The sequence below is a fragment of the Bos grunniens genome, chromosome 15, assembly GCF_055505025.1.
Source record: "Bos grunniens cultivar Pamir isolate PY7600 chromosome 15, Bosgru_T2T1.0, whole genome shotgun sequence".
NCBI lineage: Eukaryota > Metazoa > Chordata > Mammalia > Artiodactyla > Bovidae > Bos > Bos grunniens.
Genome location: NC_141179.1, coordinates 44,610,440 through 44,632,790, shown reverse-complemented (window position 1 = coordinate 44,632,790; position 22,351 = coordinate 44,610,440). Strand labels below are relative to the sequence as shown.

At 38.1% G+C, this 22,351-nt stretch overlaps 1 protein-coding gene across 10 annotated transcripts in view; it reads right to left on the bottom strand.

The window, feature by feature from the left end:
- The window catches only part of STK33 (serine/threonine kinase 33), a 211,487-nt gene that overhangs the window by 74,674 nt on the left and 114,462 nt on the right, over positions 1-22,351 (bottom strand). For 8 of the 10 annotated variants that reach the window (XM_086340180.1, XM_086340178.1, XM_086340174.1 and 5 more), the window contains 2 exons: positions 20,071-20,184; positions 12,945-13,049 (listed from right to left, as the gene is read on the bottom strand). In XM_086340180.1, coding sequence (XP_086196306.1) covers positions 12,945-13,049; positions 20,071-20,184 — 219 coding nt within the window. The remainder of the gene's footprint in view (positions 1-12,944; positions 13,050-20,070; positions 20,185-22,351) is intronic. The other 2 variants (XM_086340177.1, XM_086340176.1) reach the window with 1 other exon arrangement.

Below are 22,351 nucleotides of genomic sequence, written 5' to 3'. Positions count from 1 at the left end.
AAGAGACTAGCAAACAGAAGAAGATATAACAGAGGGAAACGCCTTGAAAGCTACAGGCAATAGATCAAAACCCTGTGGTTACTATGGACTACATAGGAAGGGGCCTATAGATCTTGAGAAATATAAATCTGACCAAGGAACTAGCCAAAAATGAACTGAACCCACAACACCCACAAAAAAAAAAACAAAAAAGTCCTAGATATATTTTTATTATTTTTACGATCATTCTTTCTTTTTTTTTTTTAATTAAAAAAAAAATTTTAAGTCCTCTATTGTTCCTTTAATTTTCACTTTTATAACCTATTACTTTGCAAAAAAAAAAAAAGGAAAAAAAAAAAAAAGACCCTATTTTTTTCTTCTTCAGCAAACTTCATATATATATATTTTATAATTTTTTGACCTTGGGTTTTTTTTGTTGTTGTTTTTGTTTTTTTCTTCTTTTCTTTAACATTGTATTTTTGAAATTCCAAACTCTACTCTAGATTTTTAATTTTCGCTTTTTGGTATATGTTATCAATTTTGTACCTATAGTTTTTTTTTATATAATTTCTGTGACTTTTTTTTTTTTTTCTTCTTCTCTGTTTCTTTCTCTTCTTCTTTTATATAACATTGTACATATGAAATTCCAAACTTTACTCTAGATTTTTAATTTATGCTTTTTGGTATTTGATATCAATTTTGTACCTGTATTTTCTTTATAATTTTTGTGACATTGTTCGTATTTGTTTGTTTGTTTCCTCTCTTTATTTTTCTTCTTTTCTTTTTTTTTCTTTTTAACATTGTATTTTTGAGATTCCAAACTCTACTCTAGATTTTTAATTTTTGCTTTCTGGTATTAGTTATCAATTTTGTACCTGTACTTTCTTTATAATTTTCGCGACCTTGTTTGTTTTTGTTTGTTCATTTTTTCTCTCTTTCTTTTCCTTCTTCTTTTCTTTAACATTGTATTTTTGAAATTCCAAACTCTACTCTAGATTTTTAATTTTCGCTTTCTGGTATTAGTTATCAATTTTGTGCCTGTACTTTCTTTATAATTTTCGCGACCTTGTTTGTTTTTGTATGTTCGTTCTTTCTCTCTTTCTTTTCCTTCTTCTTTTCTTTAACGTCGTATTTTTGAAATTCCAAACTCTACTCTAGATTTTTAATTTTTGCTTTTATGTATTTGTTACCAATTTTGTAACTTTAAGGACCCAATCTTCAGGACCCATTTTTCACTAGGGAGTGAGATTACTGGCTTGACTGCTCTCTCTCCCTTTGGACCCTCCTTTTTCTCCACCAGGTCGCCTGTGTCTCCTCCCTAACCCCTCTCTACTCTACCCAACTCTGTGAATTTCTGTGTGTTCCAGACGGTGGAGAACACTTAGGGAACTGATTACTGGCTGGATCTGTCTCCCTCCTTTTCATTCCCCCCTTTTATCCTTCTGGCCACCTCTGTTACCTTCCTCCTTCTTCTCTTCTCTGTATAACCCCGTGAACATCTCTGAGTGGTCCAGTTGTGGAGTGCACATAAGGAAGTGACAACTGGCTAGCCCACTCTCTCCACTATTGATTCACCTCATCTCATCTGGGTCACCTCTAACTCCCTCCTCCCTCTTCTCTTCTCCATGTAACGCTGTGAACCTCTCTGAGTGACCCTCACTGTAGAGAAACTTATCATCTTTAATGTAGATGTTTTATCAATGGTGTTGTATAGAAGGAGAAGTTTTGAAACTACTGTAAAAATAAGACCGATAATCGGAAGCAGGAGACTTAAGTCCAAACCCTGACTCCAGGGAACTCCTGACTCCAAGGAACATTCATTGACAGGAGCTCATCAAATGCCTCCATACCGACACTGAAACCAAGCACCACACAAGGGCCAATAAGTTCCAGGGCAAGACATACCAAGCAAATTCTCCAGCAACAAAGGAACACAGCCCTGAGCTTCAAGATACAGGCTGCCCAAAGTCACCCCAAAACTATAGACATCTCATAACTCATTACTGGACATTTCATTGCACTCCAGAGAGAAGAAATACAGCTCCACCCACCAGAACACCGACACAAGCTTCCCTAACCAGGAAACCTTGACAAGCCACCTGTACAAACCCACACACAGTGAGGAAACGCCACAATAAAGAGAACTCCACAAACGGCCAGAATACAGAAAGGACACCCCAAACTCAGCAATTTAAACAAGATGAAGAGACAGAGGAATACTCAGCAGATAAAGGAACAGGATAAATGCCCACCAAACCAAACAAAAGAGGAAGAGATAGGGAATCTACCTGATAAAGAATTCCGAATAATGATAGTGAAATTGATCCAAAATCTTGAAACTAAAATGGAATCACAGATAAATAGCCTGGAGACAAGGATTGAGAAGATGCAAGAAAGGTTTAACAAGGACCTAGAAGAAATAAAAAAGAGTCAATATATAATGAATAATGCAATAAGTGAAATTAAAAACACTCTGGAGGCAACAAATAGTAGAATAACAGAGGCAGAAGACAGGATTAGTGAATTAGAAGATAGAATGGTAGAAATAAATGAATCAGAGAGGATAAAAGAAAAACGAATTAAAAGAAATGAGGACAATCTCAGAGACCTCCAGGACAATATTAAACGCTACAACATTCGAATCATAGGGGTTCCAGAAGAAGAAGACAAAAAGAAAGACCATGAGAAAATACTTGAGGAGATAATAGTGGAAAACTTCCCTAAAATGGGGAAGGAAATAATCACCCAAGTCCAAGAAACCCAGAGAGTACCAAACAGGATAAACCCAAGGAGAAACACCCCAAGACACATATTAATCAAATTAACAAAGATCAAACACAAAGAACAAATATTAAAAGCAGCAAGGGAAAAACAACAAATAACACACAAGGGAATTCCCATAAGGATAACAGCTGATCTTTCAATAGAAACTCTTCAAGCCAGGAGGGAATGGCAAGACATACTTAAAATGATGAAAGAAAATAACCTACAGCCCAGATTATTGTACCCAGCAAGGATCTCATTCAAGTATGAAGGAGAAATCAAAAGCTTTTCAAACAAGCAAAAGCTGAGAGAATTCTGCACCACCAAACCAGCTCTCCAACAAATACTAAAGGATATTCTCTAGACAGGAAACACAAAAACGGTGTATAAACTCGAACCCAAAACAATAAAGTAAATGGCAACGGGAACATACTTATCAGTAATTACCTTAAATGTAAATGGGTTGAATGCCCCAACCAAAAGACAAAGACTGGCTGAATGGATACAAAAACAAGACCCCTACATATGTTGTCTACAAGAGACCCACCTCAAAACAGGGGACACATACAGACTGAAAGTGAAGGGCTGGAAAAAGATTTTCCATGCAAATAGGGACCAAAAGAAAGCAGGAGTAGCAATACTCATATCAGATAAAATAGACTTTAAAACAAAGGCTGTGAAAAGAGACAAAGAAGGTCACTACATAATGATCAAAGGATCAATCCAAGAAGAAGATATAACAATTATAAATATATATGCACCCAACACGGGAGCACCACAGTACGTAAGACAAATGCTAACAAGTATGAAAGGAGAAATTAACAATAACACAATAATAGTGGGAGACTTTAATACCCCACTTACACCTATGGATAGATCAACTAAACAGAAAATTAACAAGGAAACACAAACTTTAAACGATACAATAGACCAGTTAGACCTAATTGATATCTATAGGTCATTTCATCCCAAAACAATGAATTTCACCTTTTTCTCAAGCGCACATGGAACCTTCTCCAGGATAGATCACATGCTGGGCCATAAAGCTAGCCTTGGTAAATTCAAAAAAATAGAAATCATTCCAAGCATTTTTTCTGACCACAATGCAGTAAGATTAGATCTCAATTACAGGAGAAAAACTATTAAAAATTCCAACATATGGAGGCTGAACAACACGCTGCTGAATAACCAACAAATCACAGAAGAAATCGAAAAAGAAATCAAAATTTGCATAGAAACGAATGAAAATGAAAACACAACAACCCAAAACCTGTGGGACACGGTAAAAGCAGTCCTAAGGGGAAAGTTCATAGCAATACAGGCACACCTCAAGAAACAAGAAAAAAGTCAAATAAATAACCTAACTCTACACCTAAAGCAACTAGAAAAGGAAGAAATGAAGAACCCCAGGGTTAGTAGAAGGAAAGAAATCTTAAAAATTAGAGCAGAAATAAATGCAAAAGAAACAAAAGAGACCATAGCAAAAATCAACAAAACCAAAAGCTGGTTCTTTGAAAGGATAAATAAAATTGACAAACCATTAGCCAGACTCATCAAGAAACAAAGGGAGAAAAATCAAATCAACAAAATTAGAAACGAAAATGGAGAGATCACAACAGACAACACAGAAATACAAAGGATCATAAGAGACTACTATCAACAATTATATGCCAAGAAAATGGACAACGTGGAAGAAATGGACAAATTCTTAGAAAAGTACAACTTTCCAAAACTGGACCAGGAAGAAATAGAAAATCTTAACAGACCCATCACAAGCATGGAAATTGAAACTGTAATCAAAAATCTTCCAGCAAACAAAAGCCCCGGTCCAGACGGCTTCACAGCTGAATTCTACCAAAAATTTAGAGAAGAGCTGACACCTATCCTGCTCAAACTCTTCCAGAAAATTGCAGAGGAAGGTAAACTTCCAAACTCATTCTATGAGGCCACCATCACCCTAATACCAAAACCTGACAAAGATCCCACAAAAAAAGAAAACTACAGGCCAATATCACTGATGAACATAGATGCAAAAATCCTTAACAAAATTCTAGCAATCAGAATCCAACAACACATTAAAAAGATCATACACCATGATCAAGTGGGCTTTATCCCAGGGATGCAAGGATTCTTCAATATCCGCAAATCAATCAATGTAATACACCACATTAACAAATTGAAAAATAAAAACCATATGATTATCTCAATAGATGCAGAGAAAGCCTTTGACAAAATTCAACATCCATTTATGATAAAAACTCTCCAGAAAGCAGGAATAGAAGGAACATACCTCAACATAATAAAAGCTATATATGACAAACCCACAGCAAACATTATCCTCAATGGTGAAAAATTGAAAGCATTTCCTCTAAAGTCAGGAACAAGACAAGGGTGCCCACTTTCACCATTACTATTCAACATAGTTTTGGAAGTATTGGCCACAGCAATCAGAGCAGAAAAAGAAATAAAAGGAATCCAAATTGGAAAAGAAGAAGTAAAACTCTCACTATTTGCAGATGACATGATCCTCTACATAGAAAACCCTAAAGAATCCACCAGAAAATTACTAGAAATAATCAATGACTACAGTAAAGTTGCAGGATATAAAATCAACACACAGAAATCCCTTGCATTCCTATACACTAATAATGAGAAAACAGAAAGAGAAATTAAGGAAACAATTACATTCACCATTGCAACGGAAAGAATAAAATACTTAGGAATATATCTACCTAAAGAAACTAAAGACCTATATATAGAAAACTATAAAACACTGGTGAAAGAAATCAAAGAGGACACTAATAGATGGAGAAATATACCATGTTCATGGATTGGAAGAATCAATATAGTGAAAATGAGTATACTACCCAAAGCAATTTATAGATTCAACGCAATCCCTATCAAGCTACCAACAGTATTCTTCACAGAGCTAGAACAAATAATTTCACAATTTGTATGGAAATACAAAAAACCTCGAATAGCCAAAGCGATCTTGAGAAAGAAGAATGGAACTGGAGGAATCAACCTACCTGACTTCAGGCTCTACTACAAAGCCACAGTTATCAAGACAGTATGGTACTGGCACAAAGACAGAAATATTGATCAATGGAATAAAATAGAAAGCCCAGAGATAAATCCACGCACATATGGACACCTTATCTTCGACAAAGGAGGCAAGAATATACAATGGATTAAAGACAATCTCTTTAACAAGTGGTGCTGGGAAATCTGGTCAACCACTTGTAAAAGAATGAAACTGGACCACTTTCTAACACCATACACAAAAATAAACTCAAAATGGATTAAAGATCTAAACGTAAGACCAGAAACTATAAAACTCCTAGAGGAGAACATAGGCAAAACACTCTCCGACATACATCACAGCAGGATCCTCTATGACCCACCTCCCGGAATATTGGAAATAAAAGCAAAAATAAACAAATGGGACCTAATTAACCTTAAAAGCTTCTGCACATCAAAGGAAACTATTAGCAAGGTGAAAAGACAGCCTTCAGAATGGGAGAAAATAATAGCAAATGAAGCAACCGACAAACAACTAATCTCAAAAATATACAAGCAACTCCTACAGCTCAACTCCAGAAAAATAAACGACCCAATCAAAAAATGGGCCAAAGAACTAAATAGACATTTCTCCAAAAAAGACATACAGATGGCTAACAAACACATGAAAAGATGCTCAACATCACTCATTATCAGAGAAATGCAAATCAAAACCACTATGAGGTACCATTTCACACCAGTCAGAATGGCTGCGATTCAAAAGTCTACAAATAATAAATGCTGGAGAGGGTGTGGAGAAAAGGGAACCCTTTTACACTGTTGGTGGGAATGCAAACTAGTACAGCCACCATGGAGAACAGGGTGGAGATTCCTTAAAAAACTGGAAATAGAACTGCCTTATGATCCAGCAACCCCACTGCTGGGCATACACACTGAGGAAACCAGAAGGGAAAGAGACACGTGTACCCCAATGTTCATCGCAGCACTGTTTATAATAGCCAAGACATGGAAGCAACCTAGATGTCCATCAGCAGATGAATGGATAAGAAAGCTGTGGTACATATACACAATGGAGTATTACTCAGCCATTAAAAAGAATACATTTGAATCAGTTCTAATGAGGTGGATGAAACTGGAGCCTATTATACAGAGTGAAGTAAGCCAGAAGGAAAAACAGAAATACAGTATACTAACGCATATATATGGAATTTAGAAAGATGGTAACAATAACCCGGTGTACGAGACAGCAAAAGAGACACTGATGTATAGAACAGTCTTATGGACTCTGTTGCAGAGGGAGAGGGTGGGAAGATTTGGGAGAATGGCAATGAAACATGTAAAATATCATGTAGGAAACGAGTTGCCAGTCCAGGTTCGATGCATGAGCTGGATGCTTGGGGCTGGTGCACTGGGACGGCCCAGAGGGATGGTATGGGGAGGGAGGAGGGAGGAGGGTTCGGGATGGGGAACACATGTATACCTGTGGCGGATTCATTTTGATATTTGGCAAAACTAATACAATTATGTAAAGTTTAAAAATAAAATAAAATTAGAGGGAAAAAAAAAAAGAAAAAAGAGGGAAGTTTATAGCAATACAGTCCTACCTCAAGAAACAAGAAAAACATCAAATAGACAACCTAACTTTATATCTAAAACAAGTGGAAAAAAGTAAACAAAAAAAAAACTCCTAAATTAGTAGAAAGAAAGAAATCATAAAAATCCAAGCAGAAATAAATGAAAAAGAAATGAAGGAAACAATGGTAAAGATTAATGAAACTAAAAGCTGGTTCTTTGTGAAGATAAACAAAATTGACAAACCTTTAGCCAGACTCATCAAGAAAAAAAGAAGAATCAAATCAACAAAATTAGAAGTGAAAAAGGAGAGGTTACAACAGACAATGCAGAAATACAAAGGATTATAAGAGACTATTATGAACAACTATATGGCAATAAAATGGATAACCTGGAAGAAATGGACAGATTCTTAGAAAAGTTCAACCCTCTAAGACTGAACCAGGAAGAAATAGAAATTATGAACAACCCAATTACAAGCACTGAAACTGAAGCTGTGATCAAAATCTTCCCAAAAAAACAAAAGCCCAGCACCAGATGGCTTCACATGAGAATTCTATCAAACATTTAGAGAGGAGCTAACGCCTATCCTTCTAAAACTCTTTGAAAAAGTTGCAGAGGAAGGAACACTTCCAAACTCATTCTACGAGGCCACCATTACCCTGATACCAAAACCAGACAAAGACAACACAAAAAAAGAAAACTATTGGCCAATATCACTGATGAACACAGGTGCAAAAATCCTCAACAAAATTTTAGCAAACAGAATTCAGCAACACATCTAAAAGCTCATACACCATGATCAAGTTGGGTTTATTCCAGGGATACAAGGATTCTTCAATATACGCAAATCAATCAGTATGATACACCATATTAACAAATTAAAAGATAAAAACCATAGGATAATCTCAATAGATGAAGAAAAAGCCTTGGACAAAATTCAGCACCCATTATGTTTAAAACTCTTCAAAAAATGGGTATAGAAGGAACCTACCTCAACATAGTAAAGGCCATATATGATAAGCCTACAGAAAACATTATTCTCAGTGGTGAAAAGCTGAAAGCATCCCCCTAAGAGCAGGAACAAGACAGGGTGTCCACTTTTGCCACTGTTATTCAACATAGTTCTGGAAGCCCTAGCTACAGCAACCAGAGAGGAAAAAGAAATAAAAGGAATCCAATCAGAAAAGAAGAAGTAAAGCTCTCACTGTTTGCAGATGACAAGATACTGTACATGGAAAACCCTAAAGATAGTATCAGAAAATTACTGGAGCTAATCAGTTAATTTAGCAAAACTTACAGGATACAAAATCAATACATAGAAATCACTTGCATTTCTATAAACTAACAATGAAAAATCAGAAAGAGAAATTAAGGAATCAATCTCATGTACCACTGCAACAAAAAGCATTAAACATCTAGGAATAAACTTACCTACGGAGACAAAAGAACTGAACACAGAAGATTATAAGACACTGATGAAAGAAATAAAAGATGACATAAACAGATGGAGAGATATTCCATGTTCCTGGCTAGGAAGAATCAATATTGTGATAACGGCTATACTATCAAATGCAACCTACAGATTCAATGTGATCCCTATCAAATTACCAATGGCATTTTTCATAGAACTAGAACAAAAAATTTCACAATTCATATGGAAACACAAAAGACCCCAATTAGTGAAAGCAGTCTTGAGAAAGAATGGAATTGGAGGAATCAACCTTCCTGACTTCAGCTACAATCATCAAGACAGTATGGTACCGGAACAAAAACAGAAATATAGACCAATGGAACAAGATAGAAAGCCCAGAAATAAACCCATGCACCTACGGGTACCTTATTTTTGACAAAAGAGGCAAGAATATACAACGGGGCAAAGACAGCCTCTTCAATAAATGGTGCTGGGAAAACTGGACAGCTACATGTAAAAGAATGAAATTAGAACACTTCCTAATACCATACACAAAGATAAGCTCAAAATGGATTAAAGACATAAACATAAGACCAGAAACTATGAAACTCTTAGAGGAAAACATAGGTAGAACACTCAATGACATAAATCAAAGCAAGATCCTCTACGACCGACCTCCTAGAGTAACAGAAATAAAAACAAAAGTAAATAAGCAGGCTTGATTAAACTTAAAAGCTTTTGCACAGCAAAGGAAACTATAAGCAAGGTAAAAAGACAACCCTCAGAATGGGAGAAAATAATAGCAAACGAAACAAGTGACAAAGGATTAATTTCCAAAATATACAAGCAGAACATACAACTCAATGCCAGAAAAACAAACAACAAAAAGTGGGAAAAAGACCTAAATAGACATTTCTCCAAAGAAGACACACAAATGGCTAACAAACACATGAAAAGATGCTCAACATCACTCATTATTAGAGAAATACAAATCAAAACTACAATGAGATATCACCTCACACTGGTCAGAATGGCCATCATCAAAAAGTCTACAAACAATAAATGCTGGAGAGGGTGTGGAGAAAAGGGAATGCTCCTATGGGAATGTAAATTGATACATCCACTATGGAAAACGGTATGGAGATTCGTTTAAAAACTAGAAATAAAACCACCATATGACCCAGCAATCCCACTCCTAGGCATATACCCTGAGGAAACCAAAACCGAAAAAGACATATGTATCCCCTTGTTCTTTGCAGCACTATTTACAATAGCTAGGACATGCAGACAACCTAGATGTTCATCAACAGATGAATGGATAAATAAGTTGTGGTACATATACACATGAAATATTACTCAACCATAAAAAGGAACACATCTGAGTCAGTTTTGATAAGGTGGATGAACCTAGAACCTATTACACAGAGTGAAGTGAGTCAGAAAGAGAAAGGTAAATATCGTATTCTAATGCACATATACGGAATCTAGAAAAATGGTACTGAAGAATTTATTTACAGGGCAGCAATGGAGAAACAGCCAATAGACTTATGGACATGGGGAGCGGGGAGGAGAGGGATGAGATGCATGGAAAGAGTATCATGGAAACTTACATCAGCATATGTAAAATAGATAGCCAATGGGAATTTGCTGTATGGCTCAGGAAATTCAAACAGGGGCTCTGTATCAACCTAGAAGGGTGGGATGGGGAGATGGGAGGGAGGTTCCAAAGGAAGGGGATATTTCCTTGGAGAAGGAAATGGCAACCCACTCCAGTATTCTTGCCTGGAGAATCCCATGGATGGAGGAGCCTGGTGGGGTACAGTCCACAGGGTCACAAAGAGTCAGACACAACTGAGTGACTTCACTTTCACTTTCACTTTCATGGCTGATTCATGCTGAGGTTTGACAAAAAGCAACAAAAACTCTGTAAAGCAAGTATCCTTCAATAAAAAGTTAATTAAAAAAAAAGAATCTACCCAAAGCTGGGGAAAGTACCATGCAAAAATATCAGAGGGAACAACGAATGAAGCCTCCACAAGGCCAGGAAGAGTTCCTATTTCCACTAGCCAGTGTGGAAAATCTCATAATTCATGGGACACTGGGCAGAGTACTCAGAAGGGTCTTACCTCATTACTTAGGGAAAAATTAGCCCAGACCAAAGGCTCTGTGGTGCCACCAAACAGTTTAAATTAAGCTTCAAAAGTATCAAACTATTTCTAAATAATTCTGTCTTGAATAAAGCTCAAGAATAGCTGTAAGAATATAAAAGATTAGCCAGCATCCAATCAAAAATGAACAGGCATAAAAAGAAGCAGGAAAATACAACTCATAATGAAATGGGGGAAATCAATCACTTAAAATGGACCTAAAAATGGCACACATGATATAATTAATAGAAAAGGGCAGTAAAAGTTATTATAACTATATTTAAAGAAGAAGGAGGAAATAGTGAGCACATTATATAGAAACATGGAAGATACAAAAATGACCCAAATCAAATTTCCACTAGAAAGTATAAACAGCATATATGATGTTACAGAAAAAAAGGTTATAGAATCTGACGATATCACAATAGAAACTCTACTAAATTCAATAAGGAGAGAATAAAGATTGAAAAAAAATGAATAGAGAATCAGTAAGCTTTGGAAAATATCAAACAATCTCATGTGTACTTGAAAGCCCTTCAAGGCAGAAAAAAATAATGGCCAAAATGTTCCTAAATTTTATGAAAACCATAAACTCACAGATCCAAGAAGCTCCATGAACCCCAAGCCAAGAAACATGAACACAGCTACACTAAGGCACAACACAATCAAACTAGTTAAAACCAGTGATAAAGGGCAAAACTATTCTAAGAAGATGTGAGGATAAAATAAGTCACAACTCTAAGACTAAAAAACCAGAGAAGGCTTTTGGCATCATTGCCATTTACGACCTCCTGTAAAGGTAACTGTCATCTCTAATAGTTATCAAGCACTCCTAATGAATCAAGCACAATGCATAACCCAAATTGACTACTGCTGCCTTAGAAACTGGCAAAGGAAACAAAGAACAATAGCTAACATTCAATGAGACATATGCTTTATACTCATTTTCCCACTTAATCCCTCCACAACTAAATGTGGTTGATACTATTAACCCTGAATATTCATTGGAAGGACTGATGCTGAAGCTGAAGCTCCATTACTTTGGCCACCTGATGTGAAGAGCCAACTCACTGAAAAAGGCCCTGATCCTGGGAAAGACTGAAGGCAGGAGGAGAAGGGGGCAACACAGGATGAGACAGTTGAATGGCACCACCAACTCAATGGACGTGACTTTGAGCAAACTCCAGGAAATAGTGAAGGAGAGGCAAGCCTGGCATGCTGCAGTCCATGGGGTTTCAAAGAGTTGGACATGACTTAACTGAAAAACAACTATCATTAAACCTATCTTACAGATGAGGAAACTTAATTAGAGAGGTTGAGTAATTTGTCCATGGTCTCACAACTAAAAAGTGGTAGATCCAGGATTAAATTGTACAGGCACTCTGACCTAACACACCTAACCGCTATATCATACCACCTCCTAGCAGAGAAACACCCAAGCTCATGGGCAATAAACAACTTTTGCAGAATGGCAAACAACCATACCAACTCTACTATGAACTTAACCTTGCAGAATTATGACACTATTCCAAGGGACTCTAATACAGAGCCAAGGGCCATAGCAAAAAGGAAAGCCACTTCTAAGGAAGCTCTGATCACTCTGGGTTATATCTGAAGTTGTTTCATTTTTTCCCCAACATGCCACCAGAAATATCACTGAAGACGTCAATCTAATCATCAGACACCTAACTATACAATCAACAATAAAACGTCCTCCAGAATGCTTTTTGTCAATCTCCACTAGCAGAGTGGTGTAACAGAGTCATGCCAAAGACATGAGCCACTGTGTCCCAAAGAGACTACTTCTCAAGGAGACGATATTAATTTTGTAAAAATAACAACTTTCAGAATGCAGCACCTGATAAAGCTTTGCCTTTAACTATAGTCTGCCAGGCTCCTCTGTTCATGGAATTCTCCAGGTAAGAATATTGCAATGGGTTGCCATTTGCTTCTCCAGGAGATCTTCCCAACCCAGGGATTGAACCCGGGTCTCCCACATTCCAGACAGATTCTTTACCCTCTGAGCCACCAAGGAAGCCCAGCTTTACCTTAGGTGTCTCAAACACTTGTTCCAAATGTATGATGTGTTCATGTTTCACACTTTTTAGGATGTCCACTTCCCGTTCAAGTAACTTCACAGCAGAGCTTCCAGCCTTAGATGATGAGGAAATACAGATTTCATGTAAGAATTTCATTACCGCAAAAGTTAGAGTTATTTTATATTTTTATAAATATATTTTATTTATAAATATAAAAATATTTATATTTTTTCCTATATTTTTTCAGCAAGTTCCTTTTCCAAAAGATAATATGCAACCTATCTGCATGATAAGATTAATGTATACCCTTTCTTTCCTTTGCCCAATTTTAAGAGATAATTCAGCCTCAAATCATATCTGTTTCTTGGACGGTTTCTATAAATTAGCTAACAACATGGTCTCTGTCATATCACAAAATTATTGCAGCTCTTAATATGCTTTTTGGTATTTCCTTCAAAATTATGTTGATCTTTTGATGGTAGCATAATAAAAACAAAATCTACTTTCTAGGGATGTCAATTAGAAAATGGATATAAGGCATCTGTCTCATTAAATGTCAGTTATTGATAAAATAAAATGCTTTTATCTTGCTTTGTCTCCATTACATTTATATACATATCAAAAGGAAACAATAGGCAATTGAGATTTTATACTTAGTCCTGCATTATATCACTTCCTAGTCCCCCAGCCTCAAAAATTTGATAGCGAGAGAAAGAGAGAGAATGCACAATGGAGATGGAGATGGAGATGGAGATTTTTGCCTTCAGACCAACCTAACTCCAAATTACCTCCTTAGGTGAAATCCTTAACCATACCTGAGCAGACCGTCAGGTGTGGGTACAAGTAACTGATTGTCTACACCATCATCTAGGATACTCCGGAAGGGCTTTCTCCACCTTTGCCAGCACTACCACCACCCCAATCATCATCCCTTTTGATATCTAAATTACCATAATCATTCAAGAATAAACACTGTCCTCATTCACATAAAAATATCCCTGAAAGGAATAACAAAGCTCTTACTCCTCCCTCCTTCCTTCTAACCCACCCCCTCCCCCAAAGTTAGAAGAGACACAATAGTTCCTGAAGGACTTGGAAAGAGATTGATCGTAAGGCAAATTTTACCTAGTTAAAATTTTACCTACTGTCATCCCTGCTTCTAAGTATCTTTACCCTTTAAACATTATCATCTCAAGAGTGATAGGAAACTGCCCACCACTGTGCTCCACCCATAGAGGATGAATCGTAGAGGAGAAATAACTTTATAGTTATCAAGAGAAATAGTGACTTCGAGGAATAAATTCCTGTCGAGACTAGACATGGACAGATGTCACAATTTCTCCTAATAATTCATCTCAAGCCTATTCCTACTTCCCACCACAAATGGTTTATCTATATTTAATGCAGTAATATATTGTCCAATTCATATACTGACTATATAATTTTATTTTACTATCTTGTTGTCCTGAAAAGTCTCAGCATCAATATCTATGTGCAAGATTATGAATTCCTAGAGTTGCAAGCAACTGACTATATAACCCTGAAACCTAAGCCTAACCCTATCTGACACCAAAGAAACAAAGGAATTCCCATTTAGTTAATCCTAGGGATTTCTGGAAGGACTCTGGATCTCCCCTTATTAGGATTTAATGTTACTTGATTAAACTTTAGGGGGAAATGATATGTAATTTCCTATAGAAAATTAAAGAATACATATAACCTACTATTTCATTTTGTAAATATAATATCACAGACCCAAGAAAAAAACACCATGGTAATGTTGCCTTTTATTTTTCCTCAAGCACAGAAATTGTTTTCAAGTTGATGAAATGATCAGTTATAAAGTTTGAGGACTTAGATTCTCCCTTAAAGAGAAGCCCACTCCATTCTTCACTCCAGTGCAATCTAAAGTGAGAAATACAGTGGATACAAGGTAAACAGTACAGAAGAGAGCTGGAGAGAAAGTGATTCAAATGGAAAGAGCTGGTAGGATGAATAAACAGAGCTGGCTATCAATGAGGAAATAATGAATGAAAGGAAAGGAGAGGATCAGTTCAGTTCAGTAGCTCAGTCGTGTCCGATTCTTTGCGACCCCATGAATCGCAGCACGCCAGGCCTCTCTGTCCATCACCAATTCCCGGAGTTCACCCGAACTCATGTCCATAGAGCTGGTGATGCCATCCAGCCATCTCATCCTCTGTCGTCCCCTTCTCCTCCGGCCCCCAATCCCTCCCAGCATCAGGGTCTTTTCCAATGAGTCAACTCTTCGCATGAGGTGGCCAAAGTATTGGAGTTTCAGCTTCAGCATCAGTCCTTCCAATGAACACCCAGGACTGATCTCCTTTAGGATGGACTGGTTGGACAGGGCAAAGTATATCAGAACCACATCAGGAGAGACTATCAGGACCTACTGCTCACTAAGAAGACAATGCTAGCCCACAACCCTACATCTACATATACTGATAATCAGCCCTCATCTTCAACTGACTCTGGTAAAAGAAAGAAAGTGAAAGTGAAAGTCACTCAGTCATGCCCCACTCTTTGCAACCCCATGGACTATACAGTCCATGGAATTCTCTAGGCCAGAAGACTGGAGTGAGTAGCCTTTCCCTGGAGTGGGTAGCATATCCCTTGGGTATGGCTGGGTGCAGCAGACTTGGGTATTGCATAAGCCCTCTTGGAGGAGGTGGCCATTAACCCCACCATAGAGCTGCCAGAACTTACACAGGACTGTAGAAATAGACCCTTGGAGGGCACAAAGAGAACCTTGTGTACACCAGGACCAAGGAAAAAGGGGCAGTGACCCCCAAGAGACTGATCCCGACTTGGCCAGGATGTCCAGGACTCTCCGGCAGAGGCGTGGGTTAGTGGTGGCCTGCTGCAGGGTTGGGGGCACTGAGTGTAGCAGTACATGCACAGGACCTTTTGAAGGAAGTTGCCATTATCTTCATTACCTCCACCATGGTTTGGTGCCAGGTAAATAACAGGGAAGTGAAGTTGGACTGTGAAGAAAGCTGAGCGCCAAAGAATTGATGCTTTTGAACTGTGGTGTTGGAGAAGACTCTTGAGAGTCCCTTGGACTGCAAGGAGATCCAACCAGTCCATTCTGAAGGAGATCAGCCCTGGGATTTCTTTGGAAGGAATGATGCTGAAGCTGAAACTCCAGTACTTTGGCCACCTCACGCGAAGAGCTGACTCATTGGAAAAGATTCTGATGCTGGGAGGGATTGGGGGCAGGAGGAGAAGGGGACGACAGAGGATGAGATGGCTGGATGCCATCACCGACTCTATGGACATGAGTTCGGGTGAACTCCGGGAGTTGGTGACAGACAGAGAGGCCTGGCATGCTGCGATTCATGGGGTTGCAAAGAGTTGGACACAACTGAGCGACTGAACTAAACTGAACTGAACTGAAATAACAGGGAGGGAACACAGCTTCACCCATCAATAGAAAATTGGATTAAAGATTTACTGAGCATGGCCTCACCCATCAGAACAAGACCCAGTTTCCCCCTCAGTCAGTCCCTCCCATCAGGAAGCTTCCATAAGCCTCTTAACCTTCTCCATCAGAGGGCAGACAGACTGAAAACCACAGTCACAGAAAACTAACCAATCTGATCACATGGACCACAACCCTGTCTAACTCAATGAAACTATGAGCCATGCCATGTAGGGCCATCCAAGATGGATTGGTCATTGTGGAGAGTTCTAACAAAATGTGGTCCACTGGAGAAGGGAATGGCAAACCACTTCAGTATTCTTGCCTTGAGAACCCCATGAACAGTATGAAAAGGCAAAAAGATAGGACACTGAAAGATGAACTCCCCAGGTCGGTAGATGCCCAATATGCTACTGGAGGTCAGCGGAGAAATAACTCCAGACAGAATGAAGAGATGGAGCCAAAGCAAAAACAACATCCAGTTGTGGATGTGACTGGTGATGGAAGTAAAGTCTGATGCTGTAAGGAGCAATATTGCATAAGAATCTAGAATGTTAGGTCCATGAATCAAGGCAAATTGGAAGTGGTCAAACAGGAGATGGCAAGAGTAAACATTGACATTTTAAGAATCAGTGAACTAAAATGGACTGGAATGGATGAATTCAACTCAGGTGACCATTATATCTACTTCTGTGGGCAAGAATGCCTTAGAAGAAATGGAGTAGCCATCATAGTCAACAAAAGAGTCCAAAATGCAGTACTTGGATGCAATCTCAAAAATGACAGAATGATCTCTGTTCGTTTCCAAGGCAAACCATTCAATATTACGGTAATCCAAGTCTATGCCCTGACCAGTAACGCTGAAGTTGAATGATTCTATGAAGACCTTTTTAGAACTAACACCCAAAAAAGATGTCCCTTTCATTATAGGGGACTGGAATGCAAAAGCAGGAAATCAAGAAACACCTGTAGTAACAGGCAAATTTGGCCTTGGAGTACAGAATGAAGCAGAGCAAAGGTTAATAGAGTTTTGCCAAGAGAACACACTAGTCATAGCAAACACCCTCTTCCAACAACACAAGAGAAGACTCTACACCTGGACATCACCAGATGGTCAATACCGAAATCAGATTGATTATAGTCTTTGCAGCCAAAGATGGAGAAGCTCTATACAGTCAGCAAAAACAAGACTGGGAGCTAACTGGGGCTCAGATCATGAACTCCTTATTGCCAAATTCAGACTTCAATTCAAGCAAGTAGGGAAAACCACTAGACCATTCAGGTATGACCTAAATCAAATCCCTTACAATTATACAGTGGAAGTGAGAAATAGACTCAAGGATTAGAACTGATAGTGCCTGAAGAACTATGGACAGAGGTTCATGACATTGTACAGGAGGCAGGGATGAAGACCATCCGCATGGAAAAGAAATGCAAAAAAGCAAAATGGCTGTCTGAGTAGGCCTTACAAATGGCTGTGAAAAGAAGAGAAGTGAAAAGCAACGGAGAAAAGGAAAGATATACGCATTTGAATGCAGAGTTCCAAAGAATAGCAAGAAGAGATAAGAAAGCTTTCCTCAGTGATCAGTGCAAAGAAATAAGAAAACAACAGAATGGGAAAGACTAGAGATCTCTTCAAGAAAATTAGAGATACCAAGGGAACATTTCATGCAAAGATGGGCTCAATAAAGGACAGAAATGGTATGGACCTAACAGAACCAGAAGATATTAGGAAGAAGTGGCAAGAACACACAGAAGAACTACACAAAAAAGATCTTCACGACCCAGATAATCACGATGGTGTGATCACTGACCTAGAGCCAGACATCCTGGAATGTGAAGTCAAGTGGGTCTTAGGAAGCATCACTATGAACAAAGCTAGTGGAGGTAATGGAATTCCAGCTGAACTACTTCAAATCCAAAAAGATGATGCTGTGAAAGTGCTGCACTCAATATGCCAGCAAATATGGAAAATGCAGCAGTGGCCACAAGACTGGAAAATGTCAGTTTTCATTCCAATCCCAAAGAAAGGCAATGCCAAAGAACATTCAAACTACCACACAATTGCACTCATCTCACAGGCTAGCAAACTAATGCTCAAAATTCTCCATGCAAGGCTTCAGCAGTACGTGAACTGTGAAATTCCAGATGTTCAAGCTGGATTTAGAAAAGACAGAGGAACCACAGATCAAATTGCCAACATCCACTGGATCATCGAAAAGGCAAGAGAGTTCCAGGAAATCATCTATTTCTGCTTTATTGACTATGCCAAAGCCTTTGACTGTGTGGATCACAACAAACTGTGGAAAATTCTGAAAGAGATGGGAATACCAGACCACCTGACCTGCCTCTTGAGAAACCTATATGCAGGTCAGGAAGCAACAGTTAGAACTAGACATGGAACAACAAACTGGTTCCAAATAGGGAAAGAAGTACGTCGAGGCTGAGTATTGTCACCTGCTTATTTAACTTATAGGCAGAGTACATCATGCGAAATGCCGGGCTGGGTAAAGCACATGCTAGAATCAAGATTGCCAGGAGAAATATCAATAACCTCAGATATGCAGATGAAGCCACCCTTATGGCAGAAAGTGAAGAACTAAAGAGCCTCTTGATGAAAGTGAAAGAGAAGAGTGAAAACGTTGGCTTAAAATTCAACACTCAGAAACTATGATCATGGCATCTGGTCCCATCACTTCATGGCAAATAGGTGGGGAAACAATGGAAACAGTGACAGACTTTATTTTTCAGGGCTCCAAAATCACAGCAGATGGTGACTGAAACCATGAAATTAAAAGACTCTTGCTCCTTGGAAGGAAAGTTATGACCAACCTAGACAGCATATTAAAAAGCAGACACATTACTTTGCCAACAAAGGTCCATCTAGTCAAAGCTATGGTTTTTCCAGTAGTCATGTATGCATGTGAGAGTTGGAGTATAGAGAAAGCTGAGTGCCAAAGAATTGATGCTTTTGAACTGTGGTGTTGGAGGAGACTCTTGAGAGTCCCTTGGACTGTATGGCATATCCAACCAGTCCATCCTAAAGGAAATCAGTCCTGAATATTCATTGGAAGGACTGATGCTGAAGCTGAAACTCCAATACTTTGGCTACCTGATACCAAGAGCTGACTCATTTGAAAATACCCTGATGCTGGGAAAGATTGAAGGCGGGAGAAAGGGACAACAGAGGATGAGATGGTTGGATGGTATCACCTACTCAATGGACATGAGTTTGAGTAAACTCCAGGAGTTGGTGATGGACAGGGAGGCATGGCATGCTGCAAGCAGCCCATGCGGTCGCAAAGAGTCGGATATGACTGAGTGACTGAACTGAACTGAAGCCTTTCCCTTCTACAGGGGATGTCCCTAATCGAACCCTGGTCTCCCGCATTGCAGGCAGATTCTTTACAAGCTGAGCCACAGGGAAGCCCAGGAATATTGGAATGAGTGACCTATCCCTTCTCCAGAAGATCTTCCCAACCCAGGAATTGAACGGGGGTCTCCTGCATTGCAGGTGGATTCTTTACCAACTGAGCTATGAGGGAAGCCCAGAAGGCTAGAAAAATACCCACATTTCTCCAGGGCAACAGCCCAGGGTCTGTCCCTAAGGGTCAGATGTATTCGTGTGAAAAACTGTACTACCTACCCGACCGTGCAGTAGAACTGCACCCTCAGTATGATGCTAAGAAGCCTTACCTTTTCTTTGTTCACTTTTTTAATTGCCCACTTAGTTTCTTTTTCCTTGTCTATGGCTTCAATGACCATTCCAAAGCTCCCTTGTCCCAATATTCTTCCAAAGGTATAGATTTCCTAGATTAAAAAATAAGAGTTCTTTTGTCTTTCTCTGCCATTCATCAGGTATGACAAATGAACATATAATACTGACAGGCATCCACCCAAGGGAAGAGTGACTCTGCTCCAGGGTAAAATCAAATAGAAGGCACTGACACCACGTATTTGCTTCAGTATTAATAAACACATCTTAATTAAGCGAAAATAAGTTTTGATGAGTCTTATTAAATATCCTTTAGAGAAAAACCATAAAAATCCTAATGAGGAAATGTGAAAAACTTCAAATAAATAAAAAATGAAACTCTCATAAACTATAATATTAAAGAAATGTCTTCACAAGAAAAAGAATGGAGTATTAATACATGTATACAAATATATTGATATATACTGTATATTTGTATAAAATAAGTTGTCCGAAAAATTATTCCCAAACTCTGAGAACTATACTATAAAATCAACACATTTTAACCATTAGACAACTGCTTTCCTGTTCACCAGGTAACCTTTCTCTTCATTGTTTCTACTAAATAATCATTTTTGTTGTTTTATTTCTTTTTGTTTTAGGAAAGGGATTATATAAATCTTTTTTCATATTTAAAGTTTTTAATATAAATACGCATTTAGAAAAAAATTAAAACCATCCATAGTAACATTATCCAAACCAAGGATCCTTCTGTTTATTACTTCACTCCTGCTTACAAAGACAGAATGCACTGGTCTTGACAATACCAGCATTCCATTTCACGTTGTAAAATAACAAGCAGGCAACTCATTTACACTTTCAGTTCTTGTGAATTTGGTTGGAGAGAGTCAGTCTCCCTGATCTAAATCAACTGCAGGGCATTAACAAGAGTTTCTAGACCCATTATGCCCAGAGATTAGAAAAGGAGAGAACCCCTGAGCTAATGTCACTGGGGGAAGTCTCTCTTGGAGACTTCTCAGAGCCTGCCTTAGAGATGCCAGGTTCCCCTGTGTGACCACTCTCATCTGTACCCTGCAACAGATAAACTACTGCTAGACTTCATATTTTCTCCTGCTTACATTCCTTTCTGACTTTTGTAAATGAAGATGGAGTATCCAACTAATTACTTACCTACTTCACAAAGGGCTTTTCTGCCTAACTCTGCACCATGGTGATTGTTCTTTTGACTTTTTTCAACATGTATGTATTGGTCCTCAAACTCTATTGTTACTCTCTTGCTTACAAATATTTGGACTCATTTTTTTCCTTCCAAGATGGTCTAGAAACACCTTATAAAGGTATTTCTTTTTTATCCTTTAAAAAGCCTGCCTGAAACCTTGCAGGCAAAATATTCATGCTTAGTGCATGAGGAAAAAGGAGAAGGAAGAAACGGAAGGGAGGAGAGAGAAGAAGAGAGGAAGAAGGAGTGGAAAAAGACACAGGGCGAGAAGGGAAGACACATAAAGGGAAAGAAAAAAGAAGAAAAGAAAAATGTTCAGCTCCAACATGTAGATTTTTCTTAGCTATCTTCTTGTGATACATACTTTGGGGGCTACAAAGATGAATAAAACATAATTCCTGTTTTCTTATCATTTGTCTCATGCCTGGCTCAATGGACATGAATTTGAACAAACTCTGGAAGATAGTGGAAGACAGAGACTGGCATGCTGCAGTCCAGCAGAGTCAGACACGACTTAGTGACTGCACAACAGCAACATCATTTGTAACTCAAGAGATACAATTTTTACTTAAGTTATACAGTCTTAAATTAAAAGAAAAAATACAAAATGACATGGGGGCCAGAGACCAGAGCTAAAATTCTGGGAACATAAGGGAAAATGGCATGAAAAAGATGGCTCCTGAGAAGCATGTGGGAGAACAAAGGCAAAGAAAAGAAGGAAAATTGAGAATTTTTTCCATAATCCAATAAAGGAATGAATGAGTGAGCTGATAAATGAATACATTTTTCTTTTACAAAATCTCTTATGACTAAATTTAAAACAGTAAATTTGTGGATTTTTTTTTTTTTAATGTAGGTCTTTTGTAAGATTTTGTAAGACTTAACAAAATCTTTAACAGGGGAAGATTTAAGCTTTCAGGTCAGAATTTCTTAGAAAGTTTTTCTGATCACTTCAAGTAAATTGCTAAATATTTTTTAAAACAATTGTTCAAAGTAATTTAATATTAGTGGAATTTTCCTCTTGTAGTTGTTCCTATTGTAGT